General features: G+C 38.3%; 8 protein-coding genes across 12 annotated transcripts; 5 read left to right on the forward strand and 3 right to left on the reverse strand.

Moving 5' to 3' along the window:
• Positions 1–1,925: 1,925 nt before the first annotated feature.
• On the reverse strand, positions 1,926–6,219 carry Deaf1 (deformed epidermal autoregulatory factor 1). 2 transcript variants are annotated; one of them, XM_018101218.3, is made up of 4 exons: positions 5,738–6,219; positions 4,210–4,960; positions 3,019–3,653; positions 1,926–2,962 (listed from the first exon to the last, which is right to left on the reverse strand). In XM_018101218.3, the coding sequence occupies exons 1-4, from the start codon at positions 5,867–5,869 to the stop codon at positions 2,792–2,794; spliced, it is 1,689 nt and encodes a 562-aa protein (XP_017956707.1). In that variant the 5' UTR covers positions 5,870–6,219; the 3' UTR covers positions 1,926–2,791. The 2 variants fall into 2 exon arrangements, with proteins under 2 accessions (XP_017956707.1, XP_017956706.1); XM_018101217.3 differs by having other exon boundaries at positions 4,201–4,960.
• A 142-nt stretch (positions 6,220–6,361) lies between these two features.
• On the forward strand, positions 6,362–8,212 carry Fibp (acidic fibroblast growth factor intracellular-binding protein). Of its 2 annotated transcripts, none has more exons than XM_089260414.1 (8): positions 6,362–6,598; positions 6,662–6,740; positions 6,830–7,144; positions 7,208–7,315; positions 7,377–7,509; positions 7,567–7,667; positions 7,729–7,983; positions 8,042–8,212. In XM_089260414.1, the coding sequence occupies exons 2-8, from the start codon at positions 6,721–6,723 to the stop codon at positions 8,118–8,120; spliced, it is 1,011 nt and encodes a 336-aa protein (XP_089116540.1). In that variant the 5' UTR covers positions 6,362–6,598; positions 6,662–6,720; the 3' UTR covers positions 8,121–8,212. The 2 variants fall into 2 exon arrangements, with proteins under 2 accessions (XP_089116540.1, XP_017956711.1); XM_018101222.3 differs by having other exon boundaries at positions 6,377–6,598; positions 6,826–7,144.
• A 76-nt stretch (positions 8,213–8,288) lies between these two features.
• cyc (basic helix-loop-helix ARNT-like protein cyc) lies at positions 8,289–10,310 on the forward strand. Of its 2 annotated transcripts, none has more exons than XM_089260413.1 (5): positions 8,289–8,482; positions 8,730–8,804; positions 8,870–9,318; positions 9,371–9,797; positions 9,858–10,310. In XM_089260413.1, the coding sequence occupies exons 1-5, from the start codon at positions 8,469–8,471 to the stop codon at positions 10,117–10,119; spliced, it is 1,227 nt and encodes a 408-aa protein (XP_089116539.1). In that variant the 5' UTR covers positions 8,289–8,468; the 3' UTR covers positions 10,120–10,310. The 2 variants fall into 2 exon arrangements, with proteins under 2 accessions (XP_089116539.1, XP_017955409.1); XM_018099920.3 differs by lacking the exon at positions 8,289–8,482 and adding an exon at positions 8,582–8,628.
• Positions 10,311–10,719: 409 nt separating this feature from the next.
• Positions 10,720–13,757, forward strand: Cyp305a1 (Cytochrome P450 305a1). The gene is made up of 2 exons (XM_018099913.3): positions 10,720–10,910; positions 12,224–13,757. Exons 1-2 carry the CDS (start codon positions 10,817–10,819, stop codon positions 13,654–13,656), a joined length of 1,527 nt encoding a protein of 508 aa, XP_017955402.1. The 5' UTR covers positions 10,720–10,816; the 3' UTR covers positions 13,657–13,757.
• Positions 13,758–14,563: 806 nt separating this feature from the next.
• On the reverse strand, positions 14,564–17,940 carry Kap-alpha1 (karyopherin alpha1). Of its 2 annotated transcripts, none has more exons than XM_018099911.3 (5): positions 17,808–17,940; positions 16,292–17,045; positions 15,958–16,221; positions 15,406–15,905; positions 14,564–15,340 (listed from the first exon to the last, which is right to left on the reverse strand). In XM_018099911.3, exons 2-5 carry the CDS (start codon positions 17,011–17,013, stop codon positions 15,159–15,161), a joined length of 1,668 nt encoding a protein of 555 aa, XP_017955400.1. In that variant the 5' UTR covers positions 17,014–17,045; positions 17,808–17,940; the 3' UTR covers positions 14,564–15,158. The 2 variants fall into 2 exon arrangements, with proteins under 2 accessions (XP_017955400.1, XP_089115652.1); XM_089259526.1 differs by having other exon boundaries at positions 16,292–17,035; positions 17,808–17,933.
• A 35-nt stretch (positions 17,941–17,975) lies between these two features.
• On the forward strand, positions 17,976–18,915 carry LOC108650709 (DNA repair protein SWI5 homolog). Its single transcript, XM_089259529.1, has one exon. The coding sequence runs from the start codon at positions 18,002–18,004 to the stop codon at positions 18,194–18,196; it is 195 nt and encodes a 64-aa protein (XP_089115655.1). The 5' UTR covers positions 17,976–18,001; the 3' UTR covers positions 18,197–18,915.
• On the reverse strand, positions 18,213–19,142 carry Ccdc58 (Coiled-coil domain-containing 58). Its single transcript, XM_018099936.3, has 4 exons — positions 18,983–19,142; positions 18,769–18,915; positions 18,580–18,702; positions 18,213–18,519 (listed from the first exon to the last, which is right to left on the reverse strand). Exons 1-4 carry the CDS (start codon positions 19,016–19,018, stop codon positions 18,415–18,417), a joined length of 411 nt encoding a protein of 136 aa, XP_017955425.1. The 5' UTR covers positions 19,019–19,142; the 3' UTR covers positions 18,213–18,414.
• A 166-nt stretch (positions 19,143–19,308) lies between these two features.
• Positions 19,309–20,412, forward strand: LOC108650702 (uncharacterized). Its single transcript, XM_018099932.3, has one exon. It carries the CDS (start codon positions 19,464–19,466, stop codon positions 20,232–20,234), a length of 771 nt encoding a protein of 256 aa, XP_017955421.1. The 5' UTR covers positions 19,309–19,463; the 3' UTR covers positions 20,235–20,412.
• Positions 20,413–20,585: the final 173 nt, after the last annotated feature.

Raw genomic sequence — 20,585 nt, forward strand, 5'->3', positions numbered from 1 at the left:
AAGAACAACAAAACAAAACACAGCAAACGAAAGAAAAGTGAAAGAATGTATGTATTGTACTTGTAATTGTTTTGCGCCTAAAATTAAGTTAAAATGCTTAAATTAACTAATTCACCAGTCTTTGGCTTTGTTTAATTCTCCCCAAATTTCCATTGAAAATCGTTGTGTTTTGAAATATGGCACTTGAATAACCAATTTGGCAATTGTTTATAAATTAAATATTTGTTTTCCTTCATTAGGCAGCAGCGAAATTTGTTAATCAATTTCATATATATGTATGTACGTATATCCAAAATATTATTATTTAGACAATTGTGAAATGTTTTATATTTAGGCACGTTATTTAATATACCTACATATGTATGTTTTGTATTTATTAATTATGAAACACACCCACATTTATTCTATGTACCAATCACACAAATTAGTTACTAAACTAAACACGAAAAAAAAATCAACAGCAATTTAAATGTCGGTTTCGTTCAGTGTATACACCCCCAACAAACACACACCCAAAATTCCCCTATCTATCCTACAATCCTGAATATTCTTGTAGTTATTCTTACAGTTTCTTGGAGTTTCGTGTGTTTTCGAACAAAATTATCGCTGGTACGCAAACAATTTAAATCGAATTATATACTACAGCTAAAACAAAACGAAAAACAAAAAATAAATAAAAGAATCTACCCGAGCAAAACTTAAAGTAATTAAAGCATACCTATAAATAAATAAAACGAGTAAACAAGTTTTAAGAAATTATTTTTGGTAATAGACTATGATAATAAGCATATTAATAATATGTAATGCAAAATGCAATAATAAATGAAACATGTGCATAATATTGACTAACAACTAAATTTTATAAATTTATTTTTATTTTTATATAAAAGGCGACATTTCAGAACTACAAGAGGGGAGAGCTGTCTAAATTTTCTTACGGGTATTTTGATCTTACATTTTACGTTTCAGATTCTGCAATTCATTATTTGGCAGATAATTGCCATTCGCTATGAGAAAGTTCCCATCTCAACCGAGAATTCCGAATCACGCTGCTAGAGAATTTTAGCGAATGCTGTCCTAAGCATGGTGAACTCCAATTTCACCTCAGGACAGCATTATGAAGGGAGACGGCTGACTTGAGCTGTCAAATTGAATTCAAATACCGCTGGGTCGTTTGATCCAAAAAGTATGCTATATTGCAAGACTGGCTGGGTATTTGCCGTACATGGAACGTCCTGAAAAATCAGTAGAGATTTACTTACCTGTCGATACAGTAAAAGCACAAAAATGAAAAAAAAAAAAAAACAAATATTTTCTACAAAAAGTAAGGATTGTACATTTAAATGTAAGTATATATATTTTTTCATTTCTTATCTTTCATCTCATATTTTTTCTTTTCTTATCTTTCATCTCTTTTGATATTTCGCACTCTCTCTGCTGGTTCTGTTGTATTGGTGTTGAGTGTACGCGTGTTTTTGTTGTTGAAATTTGGAAAGAATAAACCGTTACAGACATCTGAAAAGATTTCAAAATCTCCACGAATCGGCGTAGAATCAACGGACTGTATCTGATATCTGCTAAATAGCAATTGAACTTCTTATTCGTAGGCGTACTCGTTGTATGTGTGCGTGTGTGAACCGGAATATATAGCTAGTTGTTTAAAGTGTTATATATATATATATAATATATATACTACATACATAAGTATATATGAATGTGTTTGCATATGAACTACAGACTACTAAAAATTGTTACAGCTTCTTAGGGAGGGGACTCAAAAAACTTTACAAAGGAGCTCGGGACAAAGTACTGCAACGACACAGAAATTTTTACACGTAACTATTTAATTAGTTAATAATTAAATTTTCATCTCTATGAAATGTAAATGTTTGCGGGTTTTGTTTGGTTTTTTTTTTTTCACATCGTTTCGTTTTTATTTTTATTTTATTTTTTGTTGTTTTGAAATCTTTATTGGATGCTTGTAACGACGGGCAGTAGATCCATAAAATTATAATCGTAAAATGTTAAAAGTTTAACTATGTGCTTAGTGTCTAATGAAAAATGTATACATAGACGAATATGTATTGTATTTCCGCTTATTCTCTCGCTTTTGGTTGATTCTTATTATTTGTTTTATTTTATTTTTCTTATTAATTTTTTTTAATTTTACTTTTATACTTTTGTTTTATGCAAAAGGTTGTCAAGCAGAGTAGGGAATGGGGGGATTTCTTTCGAGGGATATTGTTTTTTGATTTTAATTAATTTATTTATTTTTATTTTTTTGTGGGACCTTTGTTAGTTATGCTATGCGCTTTGCAACTATATATTAATTTAATTTAAATTGAATTACATGGTAAAGTTTTTTTCGGATTTTGTTGCATTATATCAAATCGTAGCTAAAGTTTCCCATTTACGCTATGCCAAGGTGTCCATTATGGACGCTTGCTTTGATTTACGCTTGCTACAAATTATCTGATTACTTTTTCTTTCCTTATTTTTTGGATTTTTTTGTTTGTTTTCGTTTCTTTTTTTTCTTTTCTACGGTCGATAGTAAAATGTATATATAAATATATATACATATATATATATATATATTTGTATAGTTATATATACTTTAAGAATTACATTATAATAGGACATAAGTCTAATGGGAGGGCTTGCTAAGGATATTGGGAGAGGGGTCTCGTCTACTGGTTGGACAAGGAATTTGTTTTATCTGATTGGGATAGGAGCCTTGCATAATCATATATTAATTAGTAGTAAAATTTGTATTTACAATTCGTTACGTTGCTTAGGACTGATCATCGATTAATAACATGACCTGTTGCGTTGTCGTTTGTGGATTCCTTGCGCATTCCACCTGATGAGCATTCCAATCCTTACGCTGGCAAAACTCCGAGCAATACGGCGTCTTTCGACACAGCGAGCACTCGGCCAGCGCTTCCCGGTTGCAGTTGGCGCACTATAAAAAGTACAAACATTAAATATTAAATAGGGCTTTGTATTAGCTGGGTCTACCTTCTTCGCCGATATGATCTCGTTGCCATGCAATGAGCCCGATATGTTGGGATCATCGATGTCTGTGTGGACCTGCACTCGCATCGCAGAGACCGCTGCATCGCGCTCCTTTTGCAGAACCTCGATCCGTCGCTCGTAGTTCTGCTTAATGTCGTTGAGCAGGCGTTTGAAATCGTTAGTTGCCTTCACCATGGTGCAGTAGACGTGCTCGATGTTCTTCATCGATTGACTACCATCCAGTACGGCGATTGAGCCCGTATCATTGATGTTTACCACAAACGTTTCACGCTCATACGGGTTGCCCATTTGCGTTTGGTCAACCAGCTCGGTGGAGGTGTCTAAACTGTCATTGAGCGCCGCCCATGGTTCATCCTTGGACGTTATGTTGTCTTCCGCTAAGAACATGTTGTTATCATCCACAACACTCGTGGCGGTTGCTTGCGTTGGGTCCATATTGTTGCTGATGTTGTTGATGCTGCTTCCACTTGTATTGTTGTTGTTAGCGTTGCTATTGTTGTTATTATTATTGTTGCTATGTGCATTGCGTTTGCGTTTGGGCCCTGGCTCCACATCCACTTCGGTTTGATTTCGCTTTCGTCGCTTATACGGTGTGAATAGACGTACAGGACCAGAAGCTACAAAGATCAAGAGTAACATATCATTAAAGCGAGTGTCAGGATTGCCTGGGTGAAAATGTTACGACTACACACATATCAGATTCAATGAGGTTTGCTATTTTTAATTACTACATTTTCAGGCTGAGCTAATAGAAGTTTAAATTTATATTATCTTGCAATTTGTTGATGAATGTTTTAGGTTTGAAGTAAATTTACGTAGGAGAGTTTCAAATAGACAAATTAAGAATATAATTATTGCATCTAACATCATGGGATTGCTGTGAATTTTCAGAGAACCCATTTTAATAGCTTTAAAATGTATAGTTTTTAACTTGTGATTTGAATTCCTGCTGAACAGATATCTCAATTTCTAATTCAATCCCTATTTGCAATATATCAATTTGATGGACTTTTCGAAGAACATACATATAAAATGCGAACAATTTTGTACCTCGGGCATATGGCATTTCGAGTGACCAGTGAAATGTTGTTAAAGTTTATTTTGGAACATTTGATTGGGGCTTGAGGTTATTTATATTTGTTGTTTTGAAGTAGCTTCTCTCACCTGACTCACCTGCTTCGTCGTCACAGCAGACTGTGCAACTGCAGTTGGTTGCATGTGGCGTTAGAGTGCCCTCATCAATGAGGGACTGCAACGATTTACCACTGTATTTGATGGAGCGTTTCCAATCCTTGCTTGAGCCACGACCGCAGATGTGCTCGAATTCACTGGGCGTATGCCATTTGTCTTTATATTTGACACAGCGCCCTCGTCCTCCAGATCCCAGTTTGCTGCGATATAGTTCGGCGGAGGTGGTTTTACAGCGTATCGGGAAGACCTCCATGTGCTGTGTACTGGATGTTGTTTCCGCCCAGCCGGTGGAACCAGTTGTGTTGCCAGCACCGCCGCCAGCAGCATGCTCCAGTGTGTTCATGCTGTCATGGCTATTATTGCTACCAGAGCCATCGTGATTCAGTCCAATGGTATTTGTGGCGGTGGTGTTTGTGTTGCCGGCGTTACTATTAACGCTCGTCTGCGTTTGCTGCTGCTGCTGCTGTATGACAATCGTTTTCAGGTCAGCGCCCATGCTGACCGTGCTGCTGGACAGGTAACCATTGTTGTCGACGCACAGCACCGGTTTAAAGTGCGGCAGCTGATCGGGCGTAATCACATTATAGGCTGTCCCAGTTATCATCGAACCGATTGGCAATGATACGGGCACTGATACAACACCGCCACCGCCACTCGCACTGCCGTTGTTGCCGCCGCCGCTACCGCTGTTGTCGTTTGAGGAGGATGTGACCATGCGAACTTTCGTATCCAACTGCATTACCATAGCGCACATTACAGAGTCACAAGGAGTTGCAACGATTATACGTTGTTGTTGTTATTATTGTTTTTGCCGTCACATTAACACATTAACAACAATTCGAGCGTTTATTGAATTTTATTTTTGTTTCAGTTATAATTTATTTGGAATTTAACATGGAAGAAATCAAAGAAAATTTCGTTTGTGTAAGTAAACAACACAGCATGGAAAAATGAAAATCGGTATACACAACAATTTGCGCCACACACAAATTCTGACGTTGTTGGAGTTGGCTATGATGGTGGTGGTGGTAAAGGTGGTGGTGTTGGTGGCGGGCTCTTGCTCTAGCTTTGGCTCTGGCTCTGAGACTCGAACTGTCACTGTGGGCCGTGTAGGGCGCAAGCCCCGCGCGCATTTTTGTTGCGCCGCCTCCGCCTGCCCCCTTTGGCAAACCTCCTCAACTGTACGCCGCCCGCCCCCACTACACCCCCTTTGTCTAACACTCACACACACACACCACTTGTTTTATAGACGCACACACACACACACATGTACTCACACAAGCACTTGCACATCCCCACACAAACACTCACAGGCACACACACACATATACATGTGTATACATATTTAACAGTAGGCAGCGCGTTCTACAACTGCGCGTTGGCTGCGCGGGCATCCAACGAAACGAAGACACGAAGGAACCATTCAACGAGCAAACACACGAGCCAACGAACCAACGAACCACCCTTGCCGCCAACGCCACTCTGAGTCGGTTTTTGTGTGTTGATTTACCTGATGATGATGGTGATTCTCTAATGTGACCTCTTCTTTCACAACATCGCGCACGTCGTCGGTTAATGCGGCCAAATCTTTCACTTCACGTATTCTGCTCAGATGCAGCTCAGTTGAGGAATCCTGTTCCATTCTGCACCGCAACAACACGATAAAACAAACGCACTCTTCTTCTGCTTCTATTGGTTTCCGTTTTCTGTTTGTTGGATATGAATGTGAAGTTGTTCATCGAATTGTTGCAATTGCAATTGGGCTACGACAACTACGAAGTCTGTTGTCGTTACTATTGTTGTTGTTGTTTTGATTATTGTTGCGTTTACGGTTGCTTTGCGCGCACACCATTCACATTGAATTTGTATTGTGCACGTTGCTTTTGGCTATTTACAATTATTATTATATGTTGCAATTTACATTTTTACATTTCTTAAAAGTTGATATCCACAGCGATATAAGAAACACAACGATGTATCGATATAATCGATATCTTATTTGCTTCTCATTCGATAGCTATTCGATGGATTTACATTTAGTATATCGAAAATGTTTATTTGCAATTTATATTCTTAATTATATTTAGTTTCATTAACCATAATATCATTAAAGCCATAAATATTGTGTTGATTTTGAATACTGGAAACTATTACTTTCGAAGTCGACTTGCAGGGCATGCGCTTCAACCTATTTATTAATCGGAAATTTTAATTTGACTGCAAGGTGTGGATCACACGTTGCACTAAAAAATACTTGTAATAAATGGTTCATGTTTTTAAAAGACTTTGTTCGCTCCTTTAACTCTGCGAATATGCCAATCGAACTAATTTGGAGTGATTCGATAAATCTTTGATAATAATAACAAACATGGTAAGTTTAATGTTATTAACCGAATAAATTTATGTTGAAATATATTTGACCATTCATTTTTAGGCAGATGTAGATGTTTTTATAAGCAACTATACACTAGTGGATCCCGAAATTTATCAATTATGGATCGAAGGATTTTCCTGTAAGTCATGAACTGTGTTCAATCTCTCTTAAATTACATATACATATGTATATATGTATGTACATGTATGTTTTTCATTCCAAAGCTAGCGAGGCGGTTTGCTACTTAAAGCAAAAAGGATTTGGCCACTCAATGGGTGCGCCAATTGATTTGATAGCTTCCGATGTCTTGGATCATTATAGGACCTATTCACTGATTGAATTGTATTTGCATGCGCCCACCAAATTAATGGAGCAATCCTGCTTTCAGCTCGAGAACCATACACGCGATCTAATTATTGAGAAATATTACTCGATTGATGATGTAGTGGCTCGTGAAATATTGGGTAAGAAATTAACATCTCGCTATCGCAAGGATCTGGACGAAGTTGGGGATAAAACTTGCGTTAAGCTAAAATCGTGTCGGTATGTAATTTGAGATGCATTCAAATATGTTTATTTAAAATTGAGCAATTTGTCTACGTGCAGTCGTCAATTTGATAATGTTAAACGAATTTTTCGTACTGTGGAGGAGATGCCTGGCACGTTGACCAACAATATAATGCAACATTTCTTTATATCCAACGAATTGGCCAAGTAAGTAGAGTATATACATAGATTTTCTCACCTAATTTATTAGTATTTTTCTAAATCTTAGAAAATATGCCTGCATTGTATTTCTGGCTTGTCTTCGCTTTGAGACATCCAAAAAGAAGTTGCAATATTTAACTTTCAGCGATTTGCTCACCTGCTCACACTCTATCATGATCTATTGGACGTATACATATCAGGTAAAGATCATTGATTAAAGTTATATATTAATTCTTTAAAGCTTGATATTTCCTTAGCACACTGGACCCGAATATTATGATACCGAAATGGATAAAGAATTTCTGCTAGATTTACGTGAACTGCGTTGTTTACTAGATAAAGAAAAAGAAATTAAGCAGTACGTTACTAAAATTGTAATTAGATTCTATTTATTAATACATTTTTCACTTTTTGTACAGCTTGGTTTGTATGCGCCTGAAGCCTGTATTGCTGGAGCGCGCTTTTAACGAGTTGGATGGAAATTTTCGGTCATATTGGCGTGCTCTAATTACCATAGCGTGTAATCTGCATCGAAATCGCGAGTTGCGCGATTTATTCGTCGATCTCTGCGAAAGACTTGTAGAGCCTTGGCGACAAAATGGTTGGAATCGCGAGCAAGTGAACAAATTTCTGGCTTCCATAACACAGAGCGTTCTAGATTTGGAAATATCTAGGTGAGTTGCGGAATATATGCATTAATATACATATATTATTAACGATCTATTATTTTAGGGACCAGGAAACGCGTTGTCTTTGGGATCGCTATATGCAGGTCATAACCATATGTTTAGATAGAATGTATCATGTTTAAAGAAAAATGTTTTGTTTATGACAATGTTTTTTTTTTTTTTAAAACGTTTTGTATTATGTTGAAAAGAATTAAAAATATTTATTGTAATCTAATATGAATTGTAAGCTCTAGAAAGCTCTGTTCGCTGCAAATGCAATTAGCCTGCTATGCAGCTATACGGAGAGTTGCCAGATAGACAGAAAAGCTTAAGCCTTTGGAAAAGCTTGCATTTGTCAAACTGCAAATTCTTGCCAATTGTTCGCTACGGTTTCTTACAACTGTTTGTAAACAACAATAATTAATAAATTGTGTTTTATTTCAAAGTCATAAATTAGAAAACCAAATTCGCAACACTTCGACAGCAAAGTCATGCAAGAAATATGGTAAGTTCTAATTGCGAATTTAATGTACGAATTTTTACGTAGTTCTAAGTGCTCACTGACAGCCAGACACAGACACAAGTACATAGATACACACGCACACACACTCTCGTTCGCATGCGTTTTACATGTGTTTTCGAGAAGGGGATGTGAGTGCCGCAAGCAACAGTTGCCTCAGTTACTTTAATGGGGTTGGTTTCTCTTATATTTTTGTATTCGTTGTCAGTTAATAAATGTTTGCTTCTTACAGTGAAAATTTGGATGAACTGGAGGATGATACATACGATGATGAAAAATCAGCGCGCACCTCAGATGAAAATCGCAAGTAGGGCAAATAACATGCCCCATAAAAGAGGCTATATATTAATATGATTAATATTTCCCTTTTAGGCAAAATCACAGTGAAATCGAGAAACGGCGTCGCGATAAGATGAATACGTATATTAACGAACTGTCGTCAATGATACCCATGTGCTTTGCCATGCAACGAAAGCTGGACAAGTTGACAGTGCTGCGTATGGCTGTGCAGCATTTGAGAGGCATACGAGGCAGCCTGCATCCGTATAATGGAGGCGACTATAGACCCAGTTTCCTGTCGGATCAGGAGCTAAAGATGATCATATTGCAAGCCTCGGAGGGTTTTCTGTTTGTTGTGGGTTGTGATCGCGGACGCATCCTCTATGTGTCGGAGTCTGTCTCCACTGTGTTGAATTGCACTCAGGCAGATCTGCTGGGTCAGAGCTGGTTCGATGTCCTGCATCCGAAGGATATTGGCAAAGTGAAGGAACAGCTGTCCTCACTTGAGCAGTGTCCACGCGAGCGACTGATCGATGCCAAGAGTAAGTATATACTTAAGTAATTTCAAGATCTACAAAAACTCCTTTCGTTTAGCTATGTTGCCCGTCAAGACGGATGTGCCGCAGAGCTTGTGTCGCCTGTGTCCGGGAGCTCGCCGTTCCTTCTTTTGTCGCATGAAATTGCGTGCCGCCAACAATCAGATCAAAGAGGAGTCAGACACTTCTTCCAGTTCCCGCAGCTCCACCAAGCGCAAATCGAAGCTTAGCATGGATCACAAATATCAGGTAATACAGTGCACGGGCTACCTGAAATCCTGGATGCCCATTAAGGACGAGGATCAGGATGGCGACAATGATGATCAAACAACGAATCTCTCCTGCCTCGTGGCCATTGGACGCATACCAACCAACGTACTCAACTCGAGTGTGCCCTCCTCCCTGGACAACCATCCCAACATTCGGCATGTGCTCTTCATCTCACGTCACTCTGCGGAAGGCAAGTTCCTATTCATTGATCAACGGTAAGTCCTTACATAATTTTAGTAAAGTATATTTATATATGCGTCTCTGGGTCTTTGCAGTGCTACGCTGGTAATTGGCTTCCTGCCGCAGGAAATATTGGGCACCAGCTTCTACGAGTACTTTCACAACGATGACATTTCCGCATTGGTGGAATCCCACAAGATGGTTATGCAGGTGCAGGAAACAGTTACCACGCAAGTTTACCGTTTCCGCTGCAAGGACAATGGCTACATTCAACTGCAGAGTGAATGGCGCGCTTTTAAGAATCCTTGGACAAATGACATTGACTATATCATTGCAAAGAATTCTGTATTCCTATAGCATATGGCCATGCTCGATGTCAAGGAACCCAACTAAATAAAATCTGGAATTGGAAAGTGGAATTGGAGCATCCGTGAGCCATTTAACTGGAATCAGTTGTTTCCCCTTACACTTGATGTAAATTGTTGTTTGATCTTTCAAAATACGTGAATTTCCGATTTTAACAAAATAAATATATTTTTTTCGAGAAATATTTGGTTTTATTTTAAAATAAAATGATAAAAAAAATTATTTATAATATCTTAAAGATTTAAGAATCTAAATAATCTTTAATATCATATTCACAAAGCTAATAAGTAAAAACTACAATTTGATAAATTACTTCTCTCCCTAAGAGCTAATTAGACTAAACTATGAAGAGCGGACTTAATGTATCGGCTCTCTTCACATTACAGAGAGTATTAAAAAAGAGCACAATTTTATATAACTGTAGTTATCAAGTGATTATTACTGTTCCTTTATCAACATGTGTTCAATCAATGGGCCCACATTCATGCAAAAGCCGGCGTCTACGGTCAGCCGTGTATGTGTGTAGTGTGTGTGCTTGCATGTGTGTGTCTCTCTCGGAGCACTATCGTGCTCGAGTGCGCATATCCAATTGGCTTTACTTTTAGTTGGCATATAGCGTGCAAAGAGTGTAGACGTATTGTGACTGCTGTGCCCTCCAATCGGACCTTTGTTCGCAGATATCGTCAAGATGAGTGCCCTAATATTTCTGGTTACCATTTTAATTGGATTTTTAATATACTCTCTGTTAAATTCAATAAGACGTCCTCACAATTTTCCGCCGGGTAAGTTTGATAACAAAAAACAAAAATAATTAATTGAACAAACGAGGTAAGTTTTAATCTCTGGACACACATTCACAATTCACACATCTGAAAATCAATTTTAAATGTTTATTGCATTTCAAGGCTGCAAACGACGGTAATTTATTTAAATAGTTTAGCTTAATTAGACTCCTAATAAATACAGTTTTTTGCAACTTTAAAAACGTGCATGTCAGCAAATCGGTAGCTTTGTTTTACTTCTGAGGCATGGAAAACTGTTAATTGTTTATAGAGTAGTTTATCTGGTATCAAATTTGTTGATGCCTTTTTGCAATAGGAATCCAACGAGAAAATATTCGCAATTGAGAAAGGCTTAGCGGGTCCAACTGGACTTTCAATTGGACTTACAAAATGGGCAACTGGAACAACTTTGGCAGCCCACAGCCCACATCAAACGCAAAGGCGACGGCGACACGCGTCTGGCATTTCAAATAGATTTCATGTATAAAATGCTCGCACGACTATTGCTGACAGCTCAGTCTAACATTTTGAGTGGGGTGTCTTGTCATATAACTAATTTACATATGCATTTTCCAAGCCCAAATTCATCTACTTATGCAACCATAAAGAGAAAAACGTATTATATTAGAATTAATAATTAGGCATCGAATTCTACATGGCCTTTTTTGTATGCAATGTACATCTATGAACTGCATTAATTAAAGCACAATTTGTAATAAATATAGTTTTTCTTTATAAGTCCTTCTATTTCTCCATAGGAGTTAACCATGTGCTATGCACAACACATAACAACTTAATAATTTGATAAGGCGTAAACTTGGGAAGAATATGATTTTAGCTTTCGACTTTTTTTGCTACTGAGTAGATTAACAGATTTACGGTAGTGGCAAATAGTTTTACGATAAGATTAAGATAAAGCTCTGTGTAAATACGAAATCAAATTATCAATTGTTTATTTGCTCACAAAATTAAGTAATCGTTCAATCAACCATTGCTTACCAATTACTCTTATTAGATTTTAATAAAAATCAAAGTTGATGGTGTGTTAGATATGTATGCATATGTATCTGTGTGTATGTATGAGCATATTCACCTAGGACACCAAAGAGAGAGAAAGAACGAAGCGGCAATACATGCTTTTTCATCACTATGCGCTCTACCATAGTCGCTCTCTTTAACTCTCAGTTGCTGGCTGTAAACATGCGTGCAAGAAAAGTAAAGAGAGAATTGATTTACAAAGAGAATGCAGGGTTTTGGTTAATGGCTTTTAATAATTTATTAGATCGGCTATAAAAACATGCTTTGCGTTTCAGGACCTGGCTTCTTGCCCTGGCTGGGCAATACGCTGCAGTTCCGCAGGGAGGCTCGAGCAGCTGGTGGTCAGCACATACTATTCGAGCAGTGGGCGAAGCGCTATCAGAGCCCGCTGATCGGACTAAAGCTGGGACAGGACTATGTGGTCGTGGCGCTGGGGCATGAGCTGGTGCGTGAAGTGCAGCTGCAGGAGGTGTTCGAGGGTAGACCGGACAACTTCTTTCTGCGCCTGCGCACCATGGGCACACGTAAGGGCATCACGTGCACGGATGGGCAGCTGTGGTACGAGCATCGCAACTTTGCCATGAAACAGATGCGCCACGTGGGCTATGGCCGCAGCCAAATGGAACAGCAAATAGAGCATGAGGCAGAAGAGCTGATGCAGCAACTCGCACAGACTGAGGGGGCGCCTATAGAGCCCGTGAATTGGCTGGCTCAGAGTGTACTTAATGTACTCTGGTGCCTGATTGCTGGCGAGCGAATCAGTAGAGAAGAGAATGGCACACTGCGTCGATTGCTCGACCTGATGAATCGTCGATCCAAGCTGTTCGATATCTGCGGTGGTCTATTGACGCAGTTCCCCTGGCTGCGTCATGTAGCGCCCAACTACACGGGATACAATCTGATCCGACAGCTGAACACAGAGCTACATGGCTTCTTCATGGAATCTATCAAGGAGCACAGGCAACGGATAGAGGACTGCAAGAAGCGTGGGGAGCAGGCACCCGAAAGTGATCTTATCTTTGCCTATCTGCAGGAGATGAACAGCCAGCGCCAGGACACCGATAGCTTTAATGAGACGCAGCTGGTCATGACAATACTTGACTTTTTTATTGCCGGCTCACAGACAACCAGCAATACAATCAACTTGGCTTTGATGGTGCTGGCGATGCGCAAGGATCTGCAGGCACAGCTGTACGATGAAGTGGCTGCAAATTTACACTCCGCTGACAGCAAGACCGACTCTTTTCCACATCTTAGTCGACGCGAATCTTTCTACTACATGGAAGCTTTTATCATGGAGGTGCAGCGCTTCTTTCACATAACACCCATAACAGGGCCACGACGTGCGCTCTGGGACACCAAACTCGGTGGCTTCGACATACCCAGGAATGCCACTATACTCATTAGCTTGCGTTCAGTGCATCTAGATGAGCAGCATTGGAGTGACCCACTCGAGTTTCGACCGGAGCGTTTCATTGATGCAAATGGCAAGTGTTGCAAGGACGAATATTTTATGCCTTTCGGACTGGGTCGACGCCGTTGCTTAGGTGATGCCTTGGCACGGGCCTGCATTTTTTCCTTTCTTGTGCGGATCGTGCAGCAATTTCGCGTTGTCCTTCCAGAGGGCGAAACACCATCATTAATCTTACAACCTGGCATTACACTTACGCCCAAGCCGTACAAAGTGCAGTTCGTGAAGCGCAATTGAGCTCATTTATCTTGAGAAATGATTGACATATTTCATATGGATATATAAGTTTATTTAGATAAGTAAAAACGTTGTATTAAAATAAAAGAAATACGAGAAATCGCTTTTTGGAGCTTTTGAAAAATCCGCCCAGTTTAACAGTCGTGCTTATACAGTTCCCATCGATAGTTTCGATAGAAATATTTCGATAGCTTTTTAAGTCTATTCAAATTGCAGCGGGACATGTAAAAGAACAAATATTTATATATTCATTCCTATTATTGATAATTCCGATTCTGGATACATATACTATACCATCGGAATTTTTTTATTGCTAATGACGAAATTAAGGCGTATATTTCAGCTTTTTATCGTACTCGAGCTTAAATCTGTTAGCGCACGATTTAAGAGCAAACTTATAATTTACACTAGCTAACTAAACTACCTTCTGGCTCAAAGGCATCACCAGCTACTTTGCTTTAAAGACTTTTTCCCATATAAATAAAGGCTTCTTTCTCCAGTGCACACCAAAAAATTCCCTAAGATCACATCTTTTAGTATTTTTATAATTACTTTTATTCTGAATTTTGTTGTAAGATTTTTGTGATATTTTAAAAAATATATCCACTTTTTTTAATTTATCATATAATCGAGTTTTCAAGGATATGTGGGAATTCATAACATTGTATGTAATTGTAAAGTTAGCTTTAGTTTGTTTTGTGCGAATTAGTTGGTTCATCTTATTTTCAAAACTTTGGGAGTCCCTTCGAAATGATTTTAAACAGAGCAGCAAAGGTTAAAGAATAAATAACGAGTTTATATTCGTTCTGATCTAATTCCTTTTTATTGACAAGTTAAGTTAAACGAAAATTTGATTTTATTTAATGATTTGCAATTTTTTTCCTTAACAAAATCAAAACTTTTCAAGTTAATCGTTATAAATATATATTATATTGTAGATGTAGGTATACATACGTAAATATGTATAAATAACAACACCAAAGCCGGCTTCGAACTCAGTATGGGAGATATATCCGTAAAAATGTACTTAAATGTTTAATGAAAATATTTACAGGCATTAGGAAGCATTGCATATACAAAAAATAGGGATTATTAATGTAGCTAGCTAAAAATCGATTAATAATATATATGACCACAGATGCATTTAAATACACATACACAATGTACATTTCGCAATATACATTTATATCTTTTGTGTCGTAACGTATTTGGATTAAAATGCACGAGTTGCGGTCCTGGACCGTCTGCACACATCGAATTTTTGGAACGCTTTCGCAAATAATAATAATTGGAGTATATAACAAAAGAAAACAAACAAAGTACTAAAAGTAAATTAAATTTCGGGCCCTTATGACTTAAATGCTAATGACTGCACACTGAGGTGTTGTCAGTGCATGTCTTTCTACGCCCTCTCTACAGACATTCTGATGCTACTTTCACGGTTCATCTGGGAGATTACCATTTGCGAACGGTTTAATTTGCAGTGCTTGTTTTTTGTCATGCTAGAAATTAAATCCATTATTAGGCTGATTTTGCGGATTGAACTCATACTGCTGACTGCCAGCAACGGGCGCCACACGCGTGTCCTCCTCTTCGTTGCCAAAGTATTGTTCAATAATGTAGAATGATTTATGATAAATATCGCGATTCTCGTGTGCCTGCAGATATTCAATTTTGTCGAGACCTGTTAAATGTACATTAATAATTAATAATTGTTTTGATTCACTTCGCAAAATCACTTGAACATACCACCGCACTCTTCAATGGTTATTGCATAAGGATTTGGTCGCACTTGAAACTTTTCTCCGGCTTTCAGAATATTCTCAAGAGCATTCAAAGCTACTTGAATAATATCCGAATCCACTACAGTGAGAAAGTCGCACATTGGCGGCACACAGCCGACCTGTACTAAATAATTAATTTGCTCTGCGGTTCCACTACTGGTTGCATTAGTTATTGCCCAGGCAGCTTCTTTTCGTGTTTTAAAGTCTGCTGTTTGCATTATGGTCATTAGCTGAGGGAAAATGTTAGCATTGATGATTGCCTGAATTTGCTCGCGATTGCCAGCCGCAATATTTGAAATGGTCCAACACGCTTCCTTCTTAATTGTTTCAGCCGTTGAGCATAGCAAAAGACTGATGCACGGCAAGGCATTATAGCTCAATATCACTTGGGTTTGCTGATCATCGCCGGTGACAATATTGCCAACAGCGCGCAGTGCCGCCGTACTCACGTTCTGTTGGGGATGCCTACAAGTGCAGACATTTAGTTATCATCATAATATATATCAACTTAACATACAGTAGCAAATCGACGAGTCGCCGACAGACACCCGCGTCAATCACGGCCTGAATTTTGTCGTTTGGCCCATCAGATAGATAGCTAATGGCCCAACACGTATCGCTAAGCACATCTGCGTCCGTGTAGTGCAGTAAGCGCGCAAGTATGGGTAAGCCATGCACAATTTTAGAAAAATCAGCCGGAGGATTTTTACCACGGCATAAATTTGAAAGCGTCCAAACGGCATTCCGCACCATAGTAATACGGTCCGAAGTGCTCAGCACACTGTTGCAAAATCAAAAAGAAAGTTATAAAATTTAAATGAAAGACAATTCTTTTGGCTCTAAATACTTACTGCAGTAGTGGCAATAAAATGCCAGAATTAAGCAAATGATCACGACACGCCGGTGAATCACCAGCTATGTTACCCAATGCCCATACAGCCTGCTCCTGTACATCGTGATGAGGACTCGACAGCAGCTCAATGAATACGGGCACTGCGCCGGAATCAATAACAATCTTTGTTTGGTGTGAGGTACCTGAGGCAATGTTCGTCAATGTCCAGGCCGCCTCGAATTGTAGTGTTGCATTGGAGTTGTTGCGCAAGAAGGTCACAAATTGTGGCACAATGTTTTTCTCTATTACGTCCTCGATTGGGGGATTTGGATCACGGGACAGTAGTTTTCTAAACTTTTGTGTAGCTTCCAGCTGATCACTCTCTTTATCGCTATAGAGCATTTGTATCATCTCTGCATCAATAATTGGCTGTTGGCCAGAGGCCTCCTGTTGACCGGCTCCATGCGCTTGCACTCCGTCCACGGCCACACCCACTCCCAGACCCTGCCCGCTACTGTCTGCCATGTGCATGTCACTGCTGTGCAGCTGGACTTCGCCACTGCCGCTGCTACCGGCGCTTGTGGTCGCCGGTGTTGAGTCCAGAACAACATTGCGACGTTTTGAGAGCTGCTGTTCTCGTTTTGTTTTCCGCAACTGTATTCCAACTTCTTCGCGTCTGCGACGCATCTCTGTTGAATCCAGAGCGACATTTTTATAGCGATGTTTATGTGTGGTGGACATTTTATGTCTGTAACTATTATTTCTGTGAAAGACTAAAAATAATATACTTCTATATATATATATATATATATATATATATATATATATATATATACATATATATGTGATTTAGAAAATTTTGTTGTTATTTAACAGGTCACAATTTTTATTTAAGTTCTGTGGATTTGTAATTATGATAAGTGACTTACACCGGAGTCCTAATCAGTGCCTACATGATGACAAAATTGTTTTGTGAATTCAAAAGCTTGCGCATACTAATGCAACGAGTACGAATCATATGCATCACGCATGTTATTATACAATTCCTACATGGACGGGTGGCATATACTCGAGTTATACACGAATATATGTACATATGAATTGACCTTACTTATAGAGTATAACTGCGTCGACCACTCTCGCATTTACGTTTACTTGCACCTTCCTTTTACTCCACTTAGGGTTGCCAGCTTATGCTGTTTATATGAGGAGTTCAGTGTAAGATGAAAATATTGCAATGAACAGGTATTTCTAAATGTTGCTCGTTAATAAAATATTTTTATGCAGTTTATAAGCACTTTTCTATTTGCACAGCAACAATCACTTTCACATTTTAATTATTGATACATACAAACATGCATATATATGTGTAGGCGTGTATCAGCGTGTGCGTAATGTGTATATGTGAGTGTGCGATGGGCTTAGGTCAGCTTCTGCAAACGCTGCTTACTTTCGCACAATTCGCGGTATATAACATTTGTTTTGAGTTCAAACACACTGGCTTTAAGTTACAGCACCATTTGTTATCACTTTACCTGTATTACTGCCAATTTGAAAGGTCTATTTATAGCACAAAACACAAATGCAAATTTTTGTCACGATACGCCACACGTTTTTAGATGGGCGTATAAGGTTGCCAGACTAAATTGATTGCACTACAGCTGATTGTGCAACATAGTAAGCCTCAATATCGATATCAGCAAAACATTAAAATAAAATTGCGCCAACAATGAATACATCCAAAGATCAACAACCAAAAACTGAAGTCGATTTGCAGCAACAAAAACAAAAACATATGCAACTTCTGCACGAATACAACAATTTGAAGGATGCAACCCAAACAGTGCTGGGAGTCTTAGCACACGCAAAAGGACTACCTATGAAAGACATGCATAAAATATACAACCTGCCAGATGGAAAATAATGTTTTCAATTGAATTGCATTGAGTTATGTATTTATTTTCAAAAATAAAGATACATACAGATGCTTGTAAACAGCACCAATTCGTAAAAAATAGCTAGGCAGTAATTGATGATGGCATACTATTTATAATTTTACTTACAACTAACAAATTTAGTGTACTGCCTTCATTGCAAGCTGACAACTTCATCTGTCATATGGTATTGCATCAAACAAAATATTTATTCGCCAGCATGAAAATAATTCCTGCAACGTTCATTAAATGCCTTGTAACTCCGTTCTTTAATTATATCTTCCACATTAAGCTCCGCTTGCAGCACCCTCAGCTGTCAAGATAATATGGTCTTTAGTACGACAAGCAAAATTAAAAGAAAATTAAAACATACCTTGCGCTGCTCAGCCTTGAATTTACTATCGGTGTCCACATCATCTGGCTGTGCCTCCCTTTGCTCGCGAAGCTTCTTCAATGTTGCCGCTGATAAGGTTATGCAATTGCGTATATTTGTTTGCTGTCCGGATTAGGGAATCAGACTTGTGGACTTGTGAAAATATGCAATAAAAAGTTTTGTATTTACCCGTGCGAGATGTGATTGCTGCAGTTTAGTGTACAGATCCCGGCACGTGCTTTCACTATTCACTTGACCCTTGAAAGATTCCGTAGGCAGAGCATTAAGAGCGTAAATAATTTTATCATCTACATCGCGCATCTTCTTTAGAGCCTCCTATTATGAATGGCACAACTTTTTTGAATGGATAGTGCATTTATTTTGTTTAAATGTTGTCACTTACTTGAAAGCCCAAAAAGTCAAAGCATGAAACAGCCATCGAATTTTAAAAATTGAGTAATATTTATCAAATTAATAAAATAAAAAACAAAAACTTAGCCGGCACAATGTGCGTTTTAACAGTGTTGCCACATTGTTGAGGTTGGGGTATCTTTGCCGATATTTTTGTCAATTTTCATTTTTATATACAACAGTGGATTGTCTAATTTTTATTATTCCAGATTCCGATACTAACCAGAGAACACATAGACGGGACACTTAGTGTAAAGCGTTTTGCACACTTTTTTTTCTGGCTAGAGATTCCAACTAGTTTATTACATTTTTATGGTACATTTCTCAATATAATCATGATCATCAAAAATAGTTTCAAATAATCGATAGTTGCATACTAATAAGAATACGAAAGTTATCATCCCTATGTGGACTAACAATTTGGTAGAAATAATAACAAATTTGTCTAAATAACAAATCTGAGAACTTTGCCTATGGCCACCAAGCACGAAGATATACGTGATAAAATTGAAAATGGAATATATAAGTTAGCGACAAATGATAAAAGCACACGAAGTACTGTTTGGCGAGTGTATCGAAAGGTTGAGAAGGAGGATGGCAAAATATTGGAACACGTCTTGTATTGCACTGGATGTAAAAATCTAATGTCCTTTACCCATAAATCAACCACAAATTTGAGGCGCCACAAATGTCATTTGCAATATTTAAAAAAACAGACGTTTTGTCATGGATATTCAGACGCAAACAGCTCAAAGGAATGGTTCAAAGACGACGAAGGGGAAATGTCAGTGGAAGACATTTTACTGGAAGCTGAGTCCGAACTTAAAGTGGACAACGAAGAGAGTTGCGACGCACAGACAACGAGTGATGAGTTGGACAAGAAACCTACATCAACGGACGTTGCTGCCTTTATGGCTCGCCGGAGTGCTGGTGTTGGCGCTGATCCAAACGATAGTTGTGGGGACACTGGATCATTCGGTCAACCATCTAAATCTAACGATGATCCATTAAATGTTGGTGCTGCAAACATTCCAATTCCAAGTTCACGTCTTTCTGAAGTCTTTGTATCCCACGACGTGAGTGGGGCTGAGGAGTCGGCAATTTACGCACAAACTTGGTCTTTGGAATACCGAAAACTTACTGAAGATCAAAAGTTCTATGCCAAACGGGCAATCGATGAAATTTTTGTGCTGGGTCGACTCAGACGTTTAACATTAAATACGGTACCGCCGGTTACCGAGTGAAATAGTGCACAAATTTTTTATCTATAGGATAATTGTAAATTACCTATTCTTAATAGAATATGTATGTAGATAATGTAAATATTTATTGGGCAAATTCTGTGGTCTCGGCTTTTAAGATATTAATAAATGTAGAATGTAGTCTGTGGAAGACTAGTTTTTCACACCAGGGCATATTATATACATATATTAATTACTTGTTTTATGTCGTCATTCAAAAAAATAAAAATAAAATGAAAATAATATTACTCTTACAGTGTTGTTAAACACTGAAAGGGATTCTAGCGGAATGTTAACGCTACATTATGATATTTTAAGAGTTGACAGCAAACCAATAACTTGTTAGTGAGCACA

This window comes from Drosophila navojoa, chromosome 4 (assembly GCF_054131105.1).
Source record: "Drosophila navojoa isolate 15081-1374.11 chromosome 4, UAZ_NAV_1.0, whole genome shotgun sequence".
In the NCBI taxonomy this organism is placed as follows: domain Eukaryota; kingdom Metazoa; phylum Arthropoda; class Insecta; order Diptera; family Drosophilidae; genus Drosophila; species Drosophila navojoa.

What these genes read in the sequence shown, in the direction of transcription:
- Deaf1 (XM_018101217.3), bottom strand. Translation starts at nt 5,869, where the DNA reads ATGGAACAGGATTCCTCAACTGAGCTGCATCTGAGCAGAATACGTGAA. An exon ending in CGACGAAGCAGGTGAGTCAG is followed by an intron (nt 3,654 to 4,200) that starts GTGAGAGAAGCT and finishes TGATCTTTGTAG; the next exon opens with CTTCTGGTCCTGTACGTCTA. An exon ending in AGATCATATCGGCGAAGAAG is followed by an intron (nt 2,963 to 3,018) that starts GTAGACCCAGCT and finishes TACTTTTTATAG; the next exon opens with TGCGCCAACTGCAACCGGGA.
- Fibp (XM_018101222.3), top strand. An exon ending in GTTAAGCTAAAATCGTGTCG is followed by an intron (nt 7,145 to 7,207) that starts GTATGTAATTTG and finishes GTCTACGTGCAG; the next exon opens with TCGTCAATTTGATAATGTTA. An exon ending in AAAGAAAAAGAAATTAAGCA is followed by an intron (nt 7,668 to 7,728) that starts GTACGTTACTAA and finishes CTTTTTGTACAG; the next exon opens with CTTGGTTTGTATGCGCCTGA.
- cyc (XM_018099920.3), top strand. Translation starts at nt 8,597, where the DNA reads ATGCGTTTTACATGTGTTTTCGAGAAGGGGAT. An exon ending in ACCTCAGATGAAAATCGCAA is followed by an intron (nt 8,805 to 8,869) that starts GTAGGGCAAATA and finishes TTTCCCTTTTAG; the next exon opens with GCAAAATCACAGTGAAATCG. An exon ending in GCGACTGATCGATGCCAAGA is followed by an intron (nt 9,319 to 9,370) that starts GTAAGTATATAC and finishes CCTTTCGTTTAG; the next exon opens with CTATGTTGCCCGTCAAGACG.
- Cyp305a1 (XM_018099913.3), top strand. Translation starts at nt 10,817, where the DNA reads ATGAGTGCCCTAATATTTCTGGTTACCATTTTAATTGGATTTTTAATA. An exon ending in TCCTCACAATTTTCCGCCGG is followed by an intron (nt 10,911 to 12,223) that starts GTAAGTTTGATA and finishes TTTGCGTTTCAG; the next exon opens with GACCTGGCTTCTTGCCCTGG.
- Kap-alpha1 (XM_018099911.3), bottom strand. Translation starts at nt 17,013, where the DNA reads ATGTCCACCACACATAAACATCGCTATAAAAATGTCGCTCTGGATTCA. An exon ending in ATTTTATTGCCACTACTGCA is followed by an intron (nt 16,222 to 16,291) that starts GTAAGTATTTAG and finishes ATTTTGCAACAG; the next exon opens with TGTGCTGAGCACTTCGGACC. An exon ending in CGACTCGTCGATTTGCTACT is followed by an intron (nt 15,906 to 15,957) that starts GTATGTTAAGTT and finishes CTGCACTTGTAG; the next exon opens with GCATCCCCAACAGAACGTGA.
- LOC108650709 (XM_089259529.1), top strand. Translation starts at nt 18,002, where the DNA reads ATGAATACATCCAAAGATCAACAACCAAAAACTGAAGTCGATTTGCAG.
- Ccdc58 (XM_018099936.3), bottom strand. Translation starts at nt 19,018, where the DNA reads ATGGCTGTTTCATGCTTTGACTTTTTGGGCTTTCAA. An exon ending in AGCAATCACATCTCGCACGG is followed by an intron (nt 18,703 to 18,768) that starts GTAAATACAAAA and finishes TAATCCGGACAG; the next exon opens with CAAACAAATATACGCAATTG. An exon ending in TCAAGGCTGAGCAGCGCAAG is followed by an intron (nt 18,520 to 18,579) that starts GTATGTTTTAAT and finishes TTATCTTGACAG; the next exon opens with CTGAGGGTGCTGCAAGCGGA.
- LOC108650702 (XM_018099932.3), top strand. Translation starts at nt 19,464, where the DNA reads ATGGCCACCAAGCACGAAGATATACGTGATAAAATTGAAAATGGAATA.